General features: G+C 43.6%; 1 protein-coding gene across 1 annotated transcript in view; it reads right to left on the bottom strand.

The window, feature by feature from the left end:
- The window catches only part of USP22 (ubiquitin specific peptidase 22), a 40814-nt gene extending 30082 nt beyond the window's left edge, over positions 1–10732 (bottom strand). Inside the window, exon 1 of the mRNA XM_079134343.1 lies at positions 10312–10732. Coding sequence (XP_078990469.1) covers positions 10312–10482 — 171 coding nt within the window. The 5' untranslated portion in view covers positions 10483–10732. The remainder of the gene's footprint in view (positions 1–10311) is intronic.
- Positions 10733–12977: the final 2245 nt, after the last annotated feature.

Below are 12977 nucleotides of genomic sequence, written 5' to 3'. Positions count from 1 at the left end.
CGAGGGGGCTCCTGGGGTGGTGAGTGCCATCCCCTCTGCTCCCTGCAGTGGTAAAACACGCTCACTCTATGAAAAGTCACAGAGGTGTACGTTTTAAGAGGGATGAGAAACCACAATATGAAAAAAATAACACACAGGGTAATCTACACACATATGCTGAAAGACATAAATGAAATACTATGATGATTAAGAGAAGAAAAGCATATCTGACCGTAAAGGGTTGAGGAAAAAAATCAGAAAAGTCTGCACACAGGAGACGGAATTTGAGCAGAACACCATGGGGCACAGCCCTTGTGACCAAACACACAGCCTCACACCAGCGGGCAGACAACTCACTGCACAGTCCAGCTCAAAGAAGTTAATGAACATGAAACAGCACCTAAAGAAAAAGCACAGAGGGTTCAATTCTCAGCACCACACAAAAATAAAGGTATTGTTTCCACATCTACAACTAAAAAAAGAACAAACACAAAAGTCACACAGAACTTGCATGCACACAACTTTCAACTGGTCTATGAAAAGCAGGTAAGTCTAAGAAGGTCTGGGCTTGGGTTGTGGCTCAGTGGCACAGCGTTTGCCTAGCATGTGTGAGGTATTAGGTTCCTTCCTCAGCACCACAAAAATAAATAAATAAAATAAAAATAAAGGTATTGTGCCCATCTACAACTATAAAAATATTTTTTTAAAAAAAGAACTAGACTTACCTTTTATTAAGCTTTTTAAAAATACCTTTATTATTTTTATGTGGTGCTGAGGATCAAACCCAGTGCCTCACATGTGCCACGCAAGCACTCTACCACTGAACTACAACCCCAGCCTGTTAAGTCTACTTCTTACACATTCCCTGCAGTGACTTTTTCAAGGGTCCAAATTACTTTTCTACCACTATGAACTCTGATGTAATTGAAGCACCAGCCAGAAACATTCTATTGTCCATGAAAAGTACACACAGGTGTATTTCCTAATGTTGTCCCAAGACAGCCAAGAAGTCACAATATCCCAGTAATTAATGAGCAAACCAGTGCCCAGATTCTGGTTTCTGATTTCCTTTTCTAATAAATGGAACCAGGAATCCTTGGAGATATGGCCCAGTCTAATACCAAAGCAGAAAATATACAAGATGTCCCTGAAATATTTTGCAATACTGGAAAGTAATGAAATGCTCAAAGATGACAAAATAATGTGGAATTACTCAGAAGGCTGAGGTCGAGTGAGCCCAGGAGTTTGAGGCCAGTCTGGGCAATGGAGTGAGGCCCTGTCTCTTAGGGTAAAGAGACAGAGAAGGGACACAAAAGACAACTGAAAGAGCGCCTAGTGGTTGAAGCTAGAATATGAGCAACGAAATAACGTTAAGGGCTAGGTTTGTAGCTCAGTGGCAGAGCACTTGCCTAGCATGTGCAGGGCCCTGTGTTCAATTCCTAGTATACCAAAAAAAAAAAAAGAATATCGTAGTATGTTTATGTTTATTTTTATTGTCAACAAATGGGGTACAATTTGTTTCTGTTTGTACATGAAGTAGAGGCATACCATTTGTGTAATCATATATTTACATAGAGTAATGGTGTTTGATTCATTCTGTTATTTTTTCCTTCCCCCCACCCCTTCCACCCCTCTTTTCCCTCTATACAGTCCCTCTTCCTCCATTCTTGCCTCCCTCCCACCCCCCATTATGTATCATCTCCGCTTATCAGCGAGATCATTTGTCCCTTGGTTTTTTGAGATTGGCTTACCTCACTTAGCATGACATTCTCCAATTTCATCCACTGCCTGCAAATGCCATAATTTTATTATTCTTTATGGCTGAGTAATATTCCATTCTATATATATATATATCACAGTTTCTTTATCCATTCATCAATTGGGGGGCATCTAGGTTGGTTCCACAATCTGGCTATTGTGAATTTAGCAGCTATGAACACTGATGTGGCTGTATCTCTGTAGTATGCTGATTTTAAGTCCTTTGGGTATAGGCCAAGGAGTGGGATAGCTGGGTCAAATGGTGATTCCATTCCAAGTTTTCTAAGGAATCTCCACACTACTTTCCAGAGTGGCTGCGCTAATTTGCAACCCCACCGGCAATGTATAAGTGTACCTTTTTCCCCCACATCCTCGCCAACACCTATTGTTGCTTGTATTCTTGATAACTGCCATTCTAATTGGGGTGAGATGGAATCTTAGGGTAGTTTTGATTTGCATTCTCTTATTACTAGAGATGTTGAACATTTTTTCATGTATCTGTTGATTGCTTGTAGATCTTCTTCTGTGAAGTGTCTGTTCATTTCCTTAGCCCATTTGTTGATTGGGTTATTTGTATTCTTCATGTAGAGTTTTTTGAGTTCTTTATATATTCTGGAGATTAGTGCTCTATCTGAAGTATGAGTGGCAAAGATTTTCTCCCACTTTGTAGGCTCTCTCTTCACATTGCTGGTAAGTTTCCTTTGCTCAGAGAAAGCTTTTTAGTTTGAATCTATCCCAGTTATTGATTCTTGCTTTTACTTCTTGTGCTATGGGAGTCCTGTTAAGGAAATCCGATCCTAAGCTGACATGTTGAAGATCTGGACCTACTTTTTCTTCTATAAGATGCAGGGTCTCTGGTCTGATTCCAAGGTCCTTGATCCATTTTGAGTTGAGTTTTGTGCAAGGTGAGAGATAGGGGTTTAGTTTCATTCTGTTGTATATGGAATATTTATATTTATTTAACATCTACAAGTCCACACTTATATAAATGATTGAATAAACACATAAATGGGTGAGAATGGGCAAATCTCCCAAAGAAGACTGAAGAACTCCAATGCATAGCTATTCTGACCAGGCACAGCAGCTCAACACCTGTAACGCCCCCAGATTCCCAGGAGGCTGGAAAGAGGAGGACTGCAAGCTCAAGGGCTGCCTGGGCAACTTAGCAAGACCCTGTCTCCAAAGGGCTGGGGATGTAGAGCAGTGGTACAGTGCCTCTGGATTGTTTCCCAGTACACACACACACACACACACACACACACAGGAACAGAACTACCCACAAATGTATGACCTATGCAGTGACTTCCTTCCAATGAGGACAGTGTGTAGAGGAAAGAAGAGTTACTCTGCAGTGGACAAATTTGATAAGACATCAGCCATGTGGTCAAGTTCACCATCAATAGTGGTAAAACAGCAGGCATGGTGGCGCACGCCTGTAATCCCAGCCACTCAGGAGGCTGAGACAGGATCACAAGTCCAAACCAGCTTCAGCAACTTGGCCAAACACTGTCACAAAATAAAAAATATGAAGGGCTAGGAATGTGGCTCAGTGGTTAATAGTGTCCCTGGGTTCAATCACTGGTTAAAAAAAAAAAAAAAAAAAAGTGGTAAAACATCCCAATAGTATTATCCTTTTAAAAAAAAAAATATATATATATATATTTAGTTATAGGTGGACACAATACCTTTATTTTTATGTAGTGCTGAGAATTGAACCCAATGCCTCATGCATTCTAGGCGAGTGCTCTACCACTGAGCCACAACTCCAGCACCCCCCAATAGTATTATCCATGATACAATGTCGTGAGAGGGGTACTTTACCTGGTCTTCCTCCCTTAGACCCATAACAAGAAAATCTAAACAAACACAAACTGAGGGACATCCTACAGAATACCTGACTACTGTTCTTCAAAACTATCAAGGATACCAAAAACAGAGCCTGAGAAACTTACTATCTAGGGGAGCCTAAGGACATGATGACTAAATGTAATAATGGGATCCTGGGGCAGAATAAGGACATTAGGTAAAAACTAATGAGATCTGAATGAATTATGGGGTGTAGCTAATCATGTGTCAGTATTGGTTATTAGCACTGCAACGAAAGATGTTAACAATCAGAAACCGGGAAAGGGGTTGTGGGACTCTTTTATCTTTGTAATTCTTCAGTAAATCTAAAAAAAGTAATATCCTTTAACAAGTTGACTAATTTGCACAGAACAAACAAGCAGAAAGAAAACTGAGGCAAACTGAGAAATATGGACAAACTATATCAAAGATGGTAGTGTATCAATGTCAGTATTTTGTTGTGATGCTGTACTACATACAGTCCTGTCTGTTACCACCATGGGGGGCGGGAGGGGGAGCTGGGGATAAAGTATACAGAGAGGATTGCTATTATTTGTCTTACCAGCCCGCCAATCTACAATGATCTCAAAATAAAAACTAATTTAAAAAGTACATTATATGCTTGTGTGGAAATGTCACCATGAAATCCACTAATAGGTACGATAAATATGACTGAACAATTATACATAAAAACACAGTTTTTTAAAGTTTCCTCAGCAAAGGAAATAATAATTTGGAGAGAGAGCCTACAGAAAGGGAAATAATCTTTACCACACGCACCTCAGGGCACTAATCTCCAAGACATATAAAGAACTCAAAAAACTTAACACCAAGAAAACAAATAATGCAATCAATTAATGGGCTAAGGAGCTGAACAGATACTTCACAGTAGAAATACAATTGATCAACAAACATGAAAAAATGTTCATCATCTCTTGTAATTAGAGAAATGCAAATCAAAACTGCTCTAAGATTTCCTCTTACTCTAGTCAGAATGCCAATTATCAAGAATACAAGCAATAATAAGTGTTGGTGAGGATGTGGGGGAAAAGGCATACTCATACATTGCTGGTGGGACTGCGGACTATTGAAACCACTTTAGAAAGCAGTATGGAGATTCCTCAAAAAACTTGGAATGGAACCACCATTTGACCCAGCTATCCCATTCCTCAGTTTGTACCCAAAGACTTAAAATCAGCATACTACAGTGACGCAGCCACATAAATGTTTATAGAAGCTCAATTCACAATAGCGAAACTATGGAACCAACCTAGATGTCCTTTGACAGATGAATGGATTATAGAACTGTGGTACATGTACACAATGGAATATTACTCAGCCTTAAGGAAGAATGAAATTATGGCACTTGCAGGTAAATGGATGGAACTGGAGAGTATCATGCTATGTGAAATAAGCCAATCCCAAAAACCCAAAGGCCGAATGTTTTCTCCGATAAGCGGATGCTGACTCATAGTTGGGGGTGGGTAGAGAAGAATGAAGGAACTTTGGATTGTACAGAGGGGAGTGAGAGGAGAGGTGGGGTGGATAGGGAGGGGATGGACAGTAGATTGTGAGACAGACGTTATTACCCTATATGTATGAAAAAAATTTTTTAAAAATATTTATCACTGTCGAAGAAAAAGTTAATAAAAATAAAGTTTGTTTTTTTTTTTTAAAGTTAATCAGGAATAGTGTGCACATTTAGTCTCAGCTCTCAAAGGGGAGGACGAATTGCTGGAGCCCAGGAGTTCAAGACCAGCCTGGGAAACGGGGACACACCCTTCCCTTTAAAATAAAAGTATTTCCATTCAAACTTATTCTCAGAATGGAATGGCCTATCCCCTCACAGACGGTGTAATGTTTTTGCTGTGATGATTTGAGAACTCAGCTCCCCAATAAATAAAGCAAACTGTTGATTCCTCAAAGAAAGTTTGAAAAGGAAAAAAGTCAACTAAAAAAAGGACATGGAAAACTGAGCTAAAATAAAAATATTAACGAAAGAGGGGAGAGCTCTCAACAGTGTTCTTAGCACCACCCTGAGCCAAAGAAGACTAATTTAGTCACCAGTGGAGCTAGTGACACTGGCAAAATTGAAGGCCCTTGGTGTTTTGTTTTGTTCTGTTTTGTTTTGTGCAGAACTGGGGCTGGAACCCAGGGCCTCGCACATGCTAGGCAAGCAAGTACTCTGCCATGAGCTATAGCCCCAGCCCTTTTAAAACTTTTATTTAGAGGCAGTGTTTCACAAAATTGCGGCATCCCCGGCTTCAAACTTGCAGTCCTCCTGCCTTAGCCTCCTGAGTCCCTAGCATTACAGGTGAGCACCAACACATGAGGCTGGCCCGTGGTCTTCCTTGTGCCAGACTACATGCCCTGGAAGTTACATCATTCTGTTTAACTAAGCCAATAAGAACAGAACTTTTAGTGTCCAAAATTATTTCTGCTCAACAGCTCAAACACGAGAGATTCGTTCATATCTGAAGAGAAGGATCACAGATTTCAATATGAAAACTTAACTACCAACAAGTGATGACCAGCACAGAATACAGACTTCCCTAGGACCTGCCAGAAACTTGTTCTAGGACCACCCCACAGCAAACTCCCAGGATGTCAAAGTCCCTTATGTAAAATGGGATAGGTTCTGCACAGTACCTGAACACATCTTCCCCCATCACCTCGAAATTACTTAAAATACTTAACAGAATGTAAATGCTATGTAAGGAGTTGTTTACTGTTAAGCATGACAAGGGAAGAGGCTGTATATGTTCAGTACAGACTCAACTTTTTTTCCCCTAGGATTTTCAATTGTGACTGATTAAATATGGACTCTGAAGATCAGGAAGGTGGACAATAAATTCTTTTCTAAAACATAGCACAGTAACTCAAGACAAATAACCCAAGACCATTTTTCACCTAAAATGACCTCCTTTTTGGGGATGGGGTTGTGGCTCAGTGGTAGAGTGCTTGACTAGCATGTACGAGGCACTGACTAGCATGGGTGAGGCACTGGGTTTGATTCTCAGTCCCACAAATAAATAAATAAAATAAAGGTCCATTGACAACTAAAAAAATTTTTTTTTTAAAAAATGACCTCCTTTTCTGCATCACAAAGGCCTATACCACCCCTCCAAACACTGACTGCACAAGCTGCTTCTCTTTTTATTGTCCACCAACTGAAAACTCCTATTTTGCCTGTATTACGCTTTGATACTTTACTTGGAGTTTCTGTATCTCTCCTTTTAACCGTCCTGCCTCTGCCCTGGTGTTTTTTAAAACCTGAAAGTGAACTTTCAGATGCACCTCAGATCTGATGTCTTGCCCTTGCCCTATTATTCCTTTTTTTTTTTTTTTGGTACTAGGAATTGAACCCAGCAGTGCTTAACCACTGAGTCATATCCCCAGACCTTTCTATTTTTTAGTTTTTTTGTTTGTTTTGAAACAGGGTCTTGTTTAGTTACTCAAGGTCTTGCTAAGTTGTTGAGGCTGGCTTTGAACTTGTCATCTTCTGGCCTCAGTCTACTGAGTCGCTGGGATCACAGAATGCCCATGCCCTGCCCTTGCCAGATTATTCCTTCTTTAAACTGCTTGTCAGCTTTAAGTTTAAGGCAGAAATTATCTTGCTATTTCATACCTATTGTTTTGGGAGCTAATTCCAACTTCAAGTTCTGAAGGCACAAACCCAGGGGTGAGTCTGCAAACTCCTTCATTACTTCAGAGTTGACTCAGAATTAAAGAGAAAATGGGCAGTCCAAAAAAAGATCAGCCCCCTTCTTCCAAAGTTTATCCATTTCTTATTCCTTCAACGGTGCTATTAAGACACATTAATGGGAAAATGCTCCCTTACGATATGAATTCACCCTTTAGCCTCTTACCTATCACTGCCCAGCGAGTTTTCCTTCCTCTCTAGCCCTTTTCCCAAACCAAAAACTTTCCCTAAGCATTTTTACTAGAAGAGTAGATTTAGGACCCAAATTCTGTGCCTTGGAAGCCTTCCTTTAGAGGACAGGCTGTAATAAAATTAAGAGGGAAAAGAGAAACAATTATTAAAAAAAAAAAAAAAAAAAAAATTACTGTTTTCCAAAGTGTCCACATATTCAAAATACAAGGCATAATATGTCAAGTCACAATAACCAGTAGAACTTCCTGACTTTTTTATAGTCAGTTTCTATGTTTACACACAAACCCTGAAATGGTAAGAAATTTGTTACATTTAACACATACCAGAAATGCAAAGGGAAAAGAGGTAATACTGAGTTCTAAGCCCTGGGAGCATTTTTACATTCAATAATACAAGAGTTGTACTGCAATTCAAGCCTAACTGGGGAGAAAGCTAACTAATCTGATCATGTTTTCCTTCATTCCCTATCAAAAGAAGGATCAAAGTTTGGATACAAAAACCATAACCTGCCTCACCTTGGATGAGAAAATTTGTCACTCCTATTCATCCAGGGATTCATTCCAGTGGTTAAACTATAGCTAAGAATGGCAACCCCAAAAGGCACCTTTGCATGATTACAAAACTATGATTTAGGGCCTGCCCTAGTGGCCCATGCCCATAATTCCAGACACTGGGGAGACTGAGGCAGGATGACTCCAAATTGGAGGCCAGCCTCTACAACTGAACTAGTCTGTTTCAAAGAGGGTGAGAAAGGCAGCAGGCAGGCTGAGGGTGTAGCTCAATAGTAGAGTGGATCTGGGGGCCATTCGCAGTACCACCAAGAAAAATAAATAAAACTGAAGTATTGTTAAAGTTCGTATCTTAAAACCAAACACATCTTAAGCCCGCAGATCAACTGAGAATCCCATACAACATGGAAAATGTATATTATTCACAGCTAATCTCCATAAGTTGTTTCTCAAACTAACTTTTCCTTAAGTGGGCCACTCAGTGTTAGAAATAGATACATGGGATGTGAAGTAATACAAGAAAATAAATCCCCCAATCAGAGAAAAACAGATTCATAGTTCATTGTTGGTAGATTCCTAGCAGTGTAATAACTGACAATCCTAAATTTCAAGGGAAATATTTATCACCACCCATCTATAGCTTAAATTTTTACAGGAGAACACAGATGTGATTCAATAGCTTTCGAACTAAGCAGCTAAAATTAGAAACTAAAAACATTAATCTAAGTCATACAGCAAAAAAAACTTCATCTTTTAGAAAGTTAGCTTAGAAGGCTGAGGCAGGAGGATCATGGAGTTGAAAGACAGCCTGAGAAACTGAGCAAGGCACTAAGCAATCGAGAGAGAACTTGTCTCAAAGTAAAACACTAAAAAAGTGTTGGGAATGTGGCTCAATGGTAAAGCACCCCTAGGTTCAATCCCAGGTACCAAAAGTTAAAAAAAAAAAAAAAGGGGGGGGGGGGATTCTCTATTTATTCCCATATAGAAATGTATCTTACACACATCACACGTCTTAAGTCAGAAAGGAACAAAACAGCTTCAACAAGATTGTCAGGTGCAGAATACTGGTTTCAATTTGGCACTTTTTAAGGGTCATAATTCCATCAGCAAGAATCTCACTGACAGTAAAAAAAAAAAAAAAAAAAAAAAAAAAAAATCTGTTTCATGGGATCTTAGTTCATTCTATATAACTATGCCCAGCATCATTACTGTCAAAAACAAAAAGAAAGATAACATGGACTACAAACCAAGCAGATCCATTAGTTTTCCCATTGAAAGTGCTATTCAAGGTGGAAATTGATAATGACTCCCAATTTAGTAATGTCATTTGCAAAACTATAAATTGTAAAAAAAAAAAAAAATTATTCAGATAAGAATGATATTTTGATTTCCAAATCATTAATAAGCCTAACCTTGGATGCACATAATGATTGAGGTCACAAGCACTAAGGTAACACCGTAACTTCCTGAATGGCTACTGGAGACGATTGGCTCCCGGTAAAATCTCATTGCAGAGGCACCAAGCCCCACCTCCCCCATCAATCAAAATTTTTCTTTAAAATTCACTTCTCGGTAGCTACAACACAAATCCTCAGTGGACGTGGCGATGCGGCCATCCAAGGATTCCACCTGCCCGCCCTGCTCTCCCCGCCCCACCCCCGTCCACTCCACAACTGAACCAGGGAAAGAAAGCAATGCCATCGCCCTGTGTCTGTCCCAGCAGACCCTGGCCCTGGGGGCGCTCTTCCCAGCACCGTCGAAACACCCTAACGACCCCGGTCCTGGGCACAGGTTCCGCGTTCCAGTACTAGGATCCGAGCCCTGACCTTCACGAATGGACACTCAGGTGTAATGGGTGGTTTCAAGACAAGATGGCCAGGCTGACTGCCGCAGACCATCCCCAGCCCGGGAGTCTTCCTATCATTTCTCCGCGGCCCCATCCCCTCCCAGTCCTGGAAGATTCCCGAAACAGATCACTTGCTACAACGCCGGAGACCCTCCCCTGCAGTCGTAGGCTTCCCACTCAACCTGGTGGAAGAAACCCCCCTCCCAGTTTGCACTCGCCCTCCCACGCCCCGCCCCTCCTTCGTCCCCACCCTCCGCGCCCAGAAGGGGAGGTGGTGGGGGGATGGGAGGTGAGAACGCCCCTGCCCCTCCCCCTAGCCTGCTGGTGCGAGCGACCCCGGGAAGCAGCTGGAAGGTAAAAGGCTCTTCCTTCTTGTCCCCATCAGGGCCCCAAGACCCCTGGCCCTGCGTACCACACCGCGCTACAGAACGAGGGGTGTCCTGGAGCCAGCCCAGGCCGCGGAGTTTGCGGGGTCGCACCTTGCGCTTGCGGGCCTCCGCTGTGCCGCTCCACACGAAGCACTGATAGATGGCCCGCAGGTTCTGTTTCCAGTTGTCCACCTTGAAGCTGGCCAGGTGCGAGCAGCCCGGCGGCGCCACCGCCAGCTCGGCGTCCATGGCCTCGCCCTCCGGCTCAGGCCGGGAGACCATGGTGGGCAAGGCCCGGCCTCGTACAGGGGCCGGCGGCGAGGGGGGCGAAGACGACGCCAGCGCGGCGGGAGCAGCTGGGTTGCGCGTCCGGTCGGCTAAGGCACGGGCGCCGGGAACAAAGCGGCGGCCGCGGCGCCGGCGGACAAAGACAGCGCTGCGCGAAGCCGAGGGGAGGCGGCGGCGGTGCAGGCGCCGCCCCCGAGCTGCGGCGGCCGCGGGCCCCCAGCGCAGAGCTCTCCGGGTTCGCGGGCGGAGATTACGTCACCCCCTGGCCAGCGGGCCGGCGCTGTATTGCGCAGACTCTGAGCGGCACCAGCCCCGCCCCCGTTATCCCTCCTCCTCCTGCTCCCGCAGGGGGTGGAGGGGATGGAGTGAACAAAGGCCCATCCCTATGTCTACGCCATTGGTTGCCGACCATCCCGCGGGATCTCCCGCCGTTGTCATAGGCTGACAAAACAGTCCGTCTGGTTCAGAACCGCCTCCCGGGTCGCCGGAGACTGGACGTGCTGGGTCTCCCACTAAGAATTGCGGAGGCGGGGGCGTGCTGAGGATTGGGTAACGCTGGATGTCCGTCAAGGCGTGGAACCGGTTTGCACCGGCCTGAGCTCTGCCGCAAAGAGGCGGGGCGACCTGCTGAGGGCGGCGCGGTTCCGAAGTCTGTGCTCCCTTCTCTCCCTAGGCGCTTCCCTGGTTCCTTGTCAACCGCCTTGGCAACAGGAACCCTCCTGTGAACTTTCACAGGACCCTACCACCTTTGTATCCTATGTTCGGTATTGCAGTGCCATGGATGTTAGATTGGAACAGCTAACTACCTGTTTGGCACTGCTTCAAGGATGCAGTTTGGAGTCACTCCACACCAGAAGCCCGCAGTCCAGGGAAGTCCAACCCAGCGCTGTACAGTTGAAACAGGATGCCAGTCACTGTACCGAGTTATAAATTTCATAATAACTATATTTTTTAACTGAAAAAAGCAAAACAAGGCGAAATTAATTTTAGTAAGATAGTTTAGCCAACCCAGTGTAGCCTGAATATCATTTCGCCATGTAAGCCATATTGTAAAATTGTTACAATAGTGAAATATTTTACAACTTATGTTGTCTTCGAAATCTAGTATGTGTTTAAGGCACATCCAATTTGTACCAGCCACATTTCACGTGCTAGAGTCTACTATGTGGGACAACACAGGTCTAATGAGTGTACTCAGCATTCTAATATGTGGGTTCCACATCTGAGGATTCAGTCAACCCAGGATGTGGGGTGCAGGGGGATTTCCCGTACTGAATGCTAATGGACTTTTTTCTTTTCATAAGTTCCTAAATGTCATTGTTCCCTAAACAATGCAGCGTGACAGCTATTCATACGAGCCTTTACAGTGTGTTAGATATTAGAAGATATTAGATCTGTGGTTTTAAGTATGTAAGAGCCAGGGGGCAGTGGCACACGCCAGTAATGCCAGTAACGCCAGTAACTCATGAAACCTCTGAGGCACAAGAATTGCACCTTTTGAGATCAGCCTGGGCAACTTAGCAAGACAATGTATCATTTTTTTTTTTTTAAGCGTGTTGGCGAGATGTGGAGGGAAGGGAGGGAGGGAAATCTAGGGAAACCTTGGTGCCGTGTGGTGCTGCTCTTCTGTACTCATCCCATTGCTGGATACTTTGCTGCTTTCTTCCACAAATTGTAGAAAACCAATTGCTGTCCAGAGCTGTTGTCAGTTTAAAATACAGATAGTGCATACTATTCTTAAAGCTACAGCATTTAATTTGTTGACTACTAGGATAAAGCATTTGTGTTGGGGGCAAATCGCCAAGCACACTTTTGCCTCAGAGTCGTTGAGTTTATAGTCGCAGTCACTTTTGATTGGTGCCATGACTCGGATGGGCTCTTCTACCACCACTTAGGCAAGTGTAATCCCATCTGATGCCCAGACCCCTCCACCCCATGTCGCTGGGCTCACCTTTTACTCACCTTGATGCTCTCCTTCACATCCATCACCAGCTTCAAATTGAGTTTTCACCTAGGTCAACTTAAATTCTCCTCTACTGACCTGAGATGCGAGTGTTGATTGTCCAGTGCCCTCAAGGCAGTTGAGGAATGGGGGTTCCCCCAGCCACGACTTTTACAGTTACAGCTGGCCCCTTAGTTGACCTTATCTGGTGGGTGGGTTCCCAATCTTTATGGTGGAAATTCTTTCTGAAGATTGAGGCTCCTCTTCACTCTCTCTCTCGAAAATCCTGACAGCAGGTCCTCAACTCTCTCAATTTTTGCCCAGCACACACTGATGGTCCCATGACAAGCCCCATCACTGTGCTGCCTTCCGGTCTCCAGCCAACTAGTCTGTGACCTTGGGATTCCTTGGACATTGACTTGGTTCTCAGTCTCCACCATGGGATCTAGGTCTTCCATTCCGGCAGATTCACCCTTGGGACATTTACTCCCTTAAATATTAAATCCCTTCCCCTGATCCCTGACCTAGAGCCATCAAAACTTATTTA

The sequence above is a fragment of the Sciurus vulgaris genome (assembly GCF_902686455.1).
Source record: "Sciurus vulgaris genome assembly, chromosome: 3".
Lineage (NCBI taxonomy): Eukaryota > Metazoa > Chordata > Mammalia > Rodentia > Sciuridae > Sciurus > Sciurus vulgaris.
This window is presented reverse-complemented; position numbering and strand designations above follow the sequence as displayed.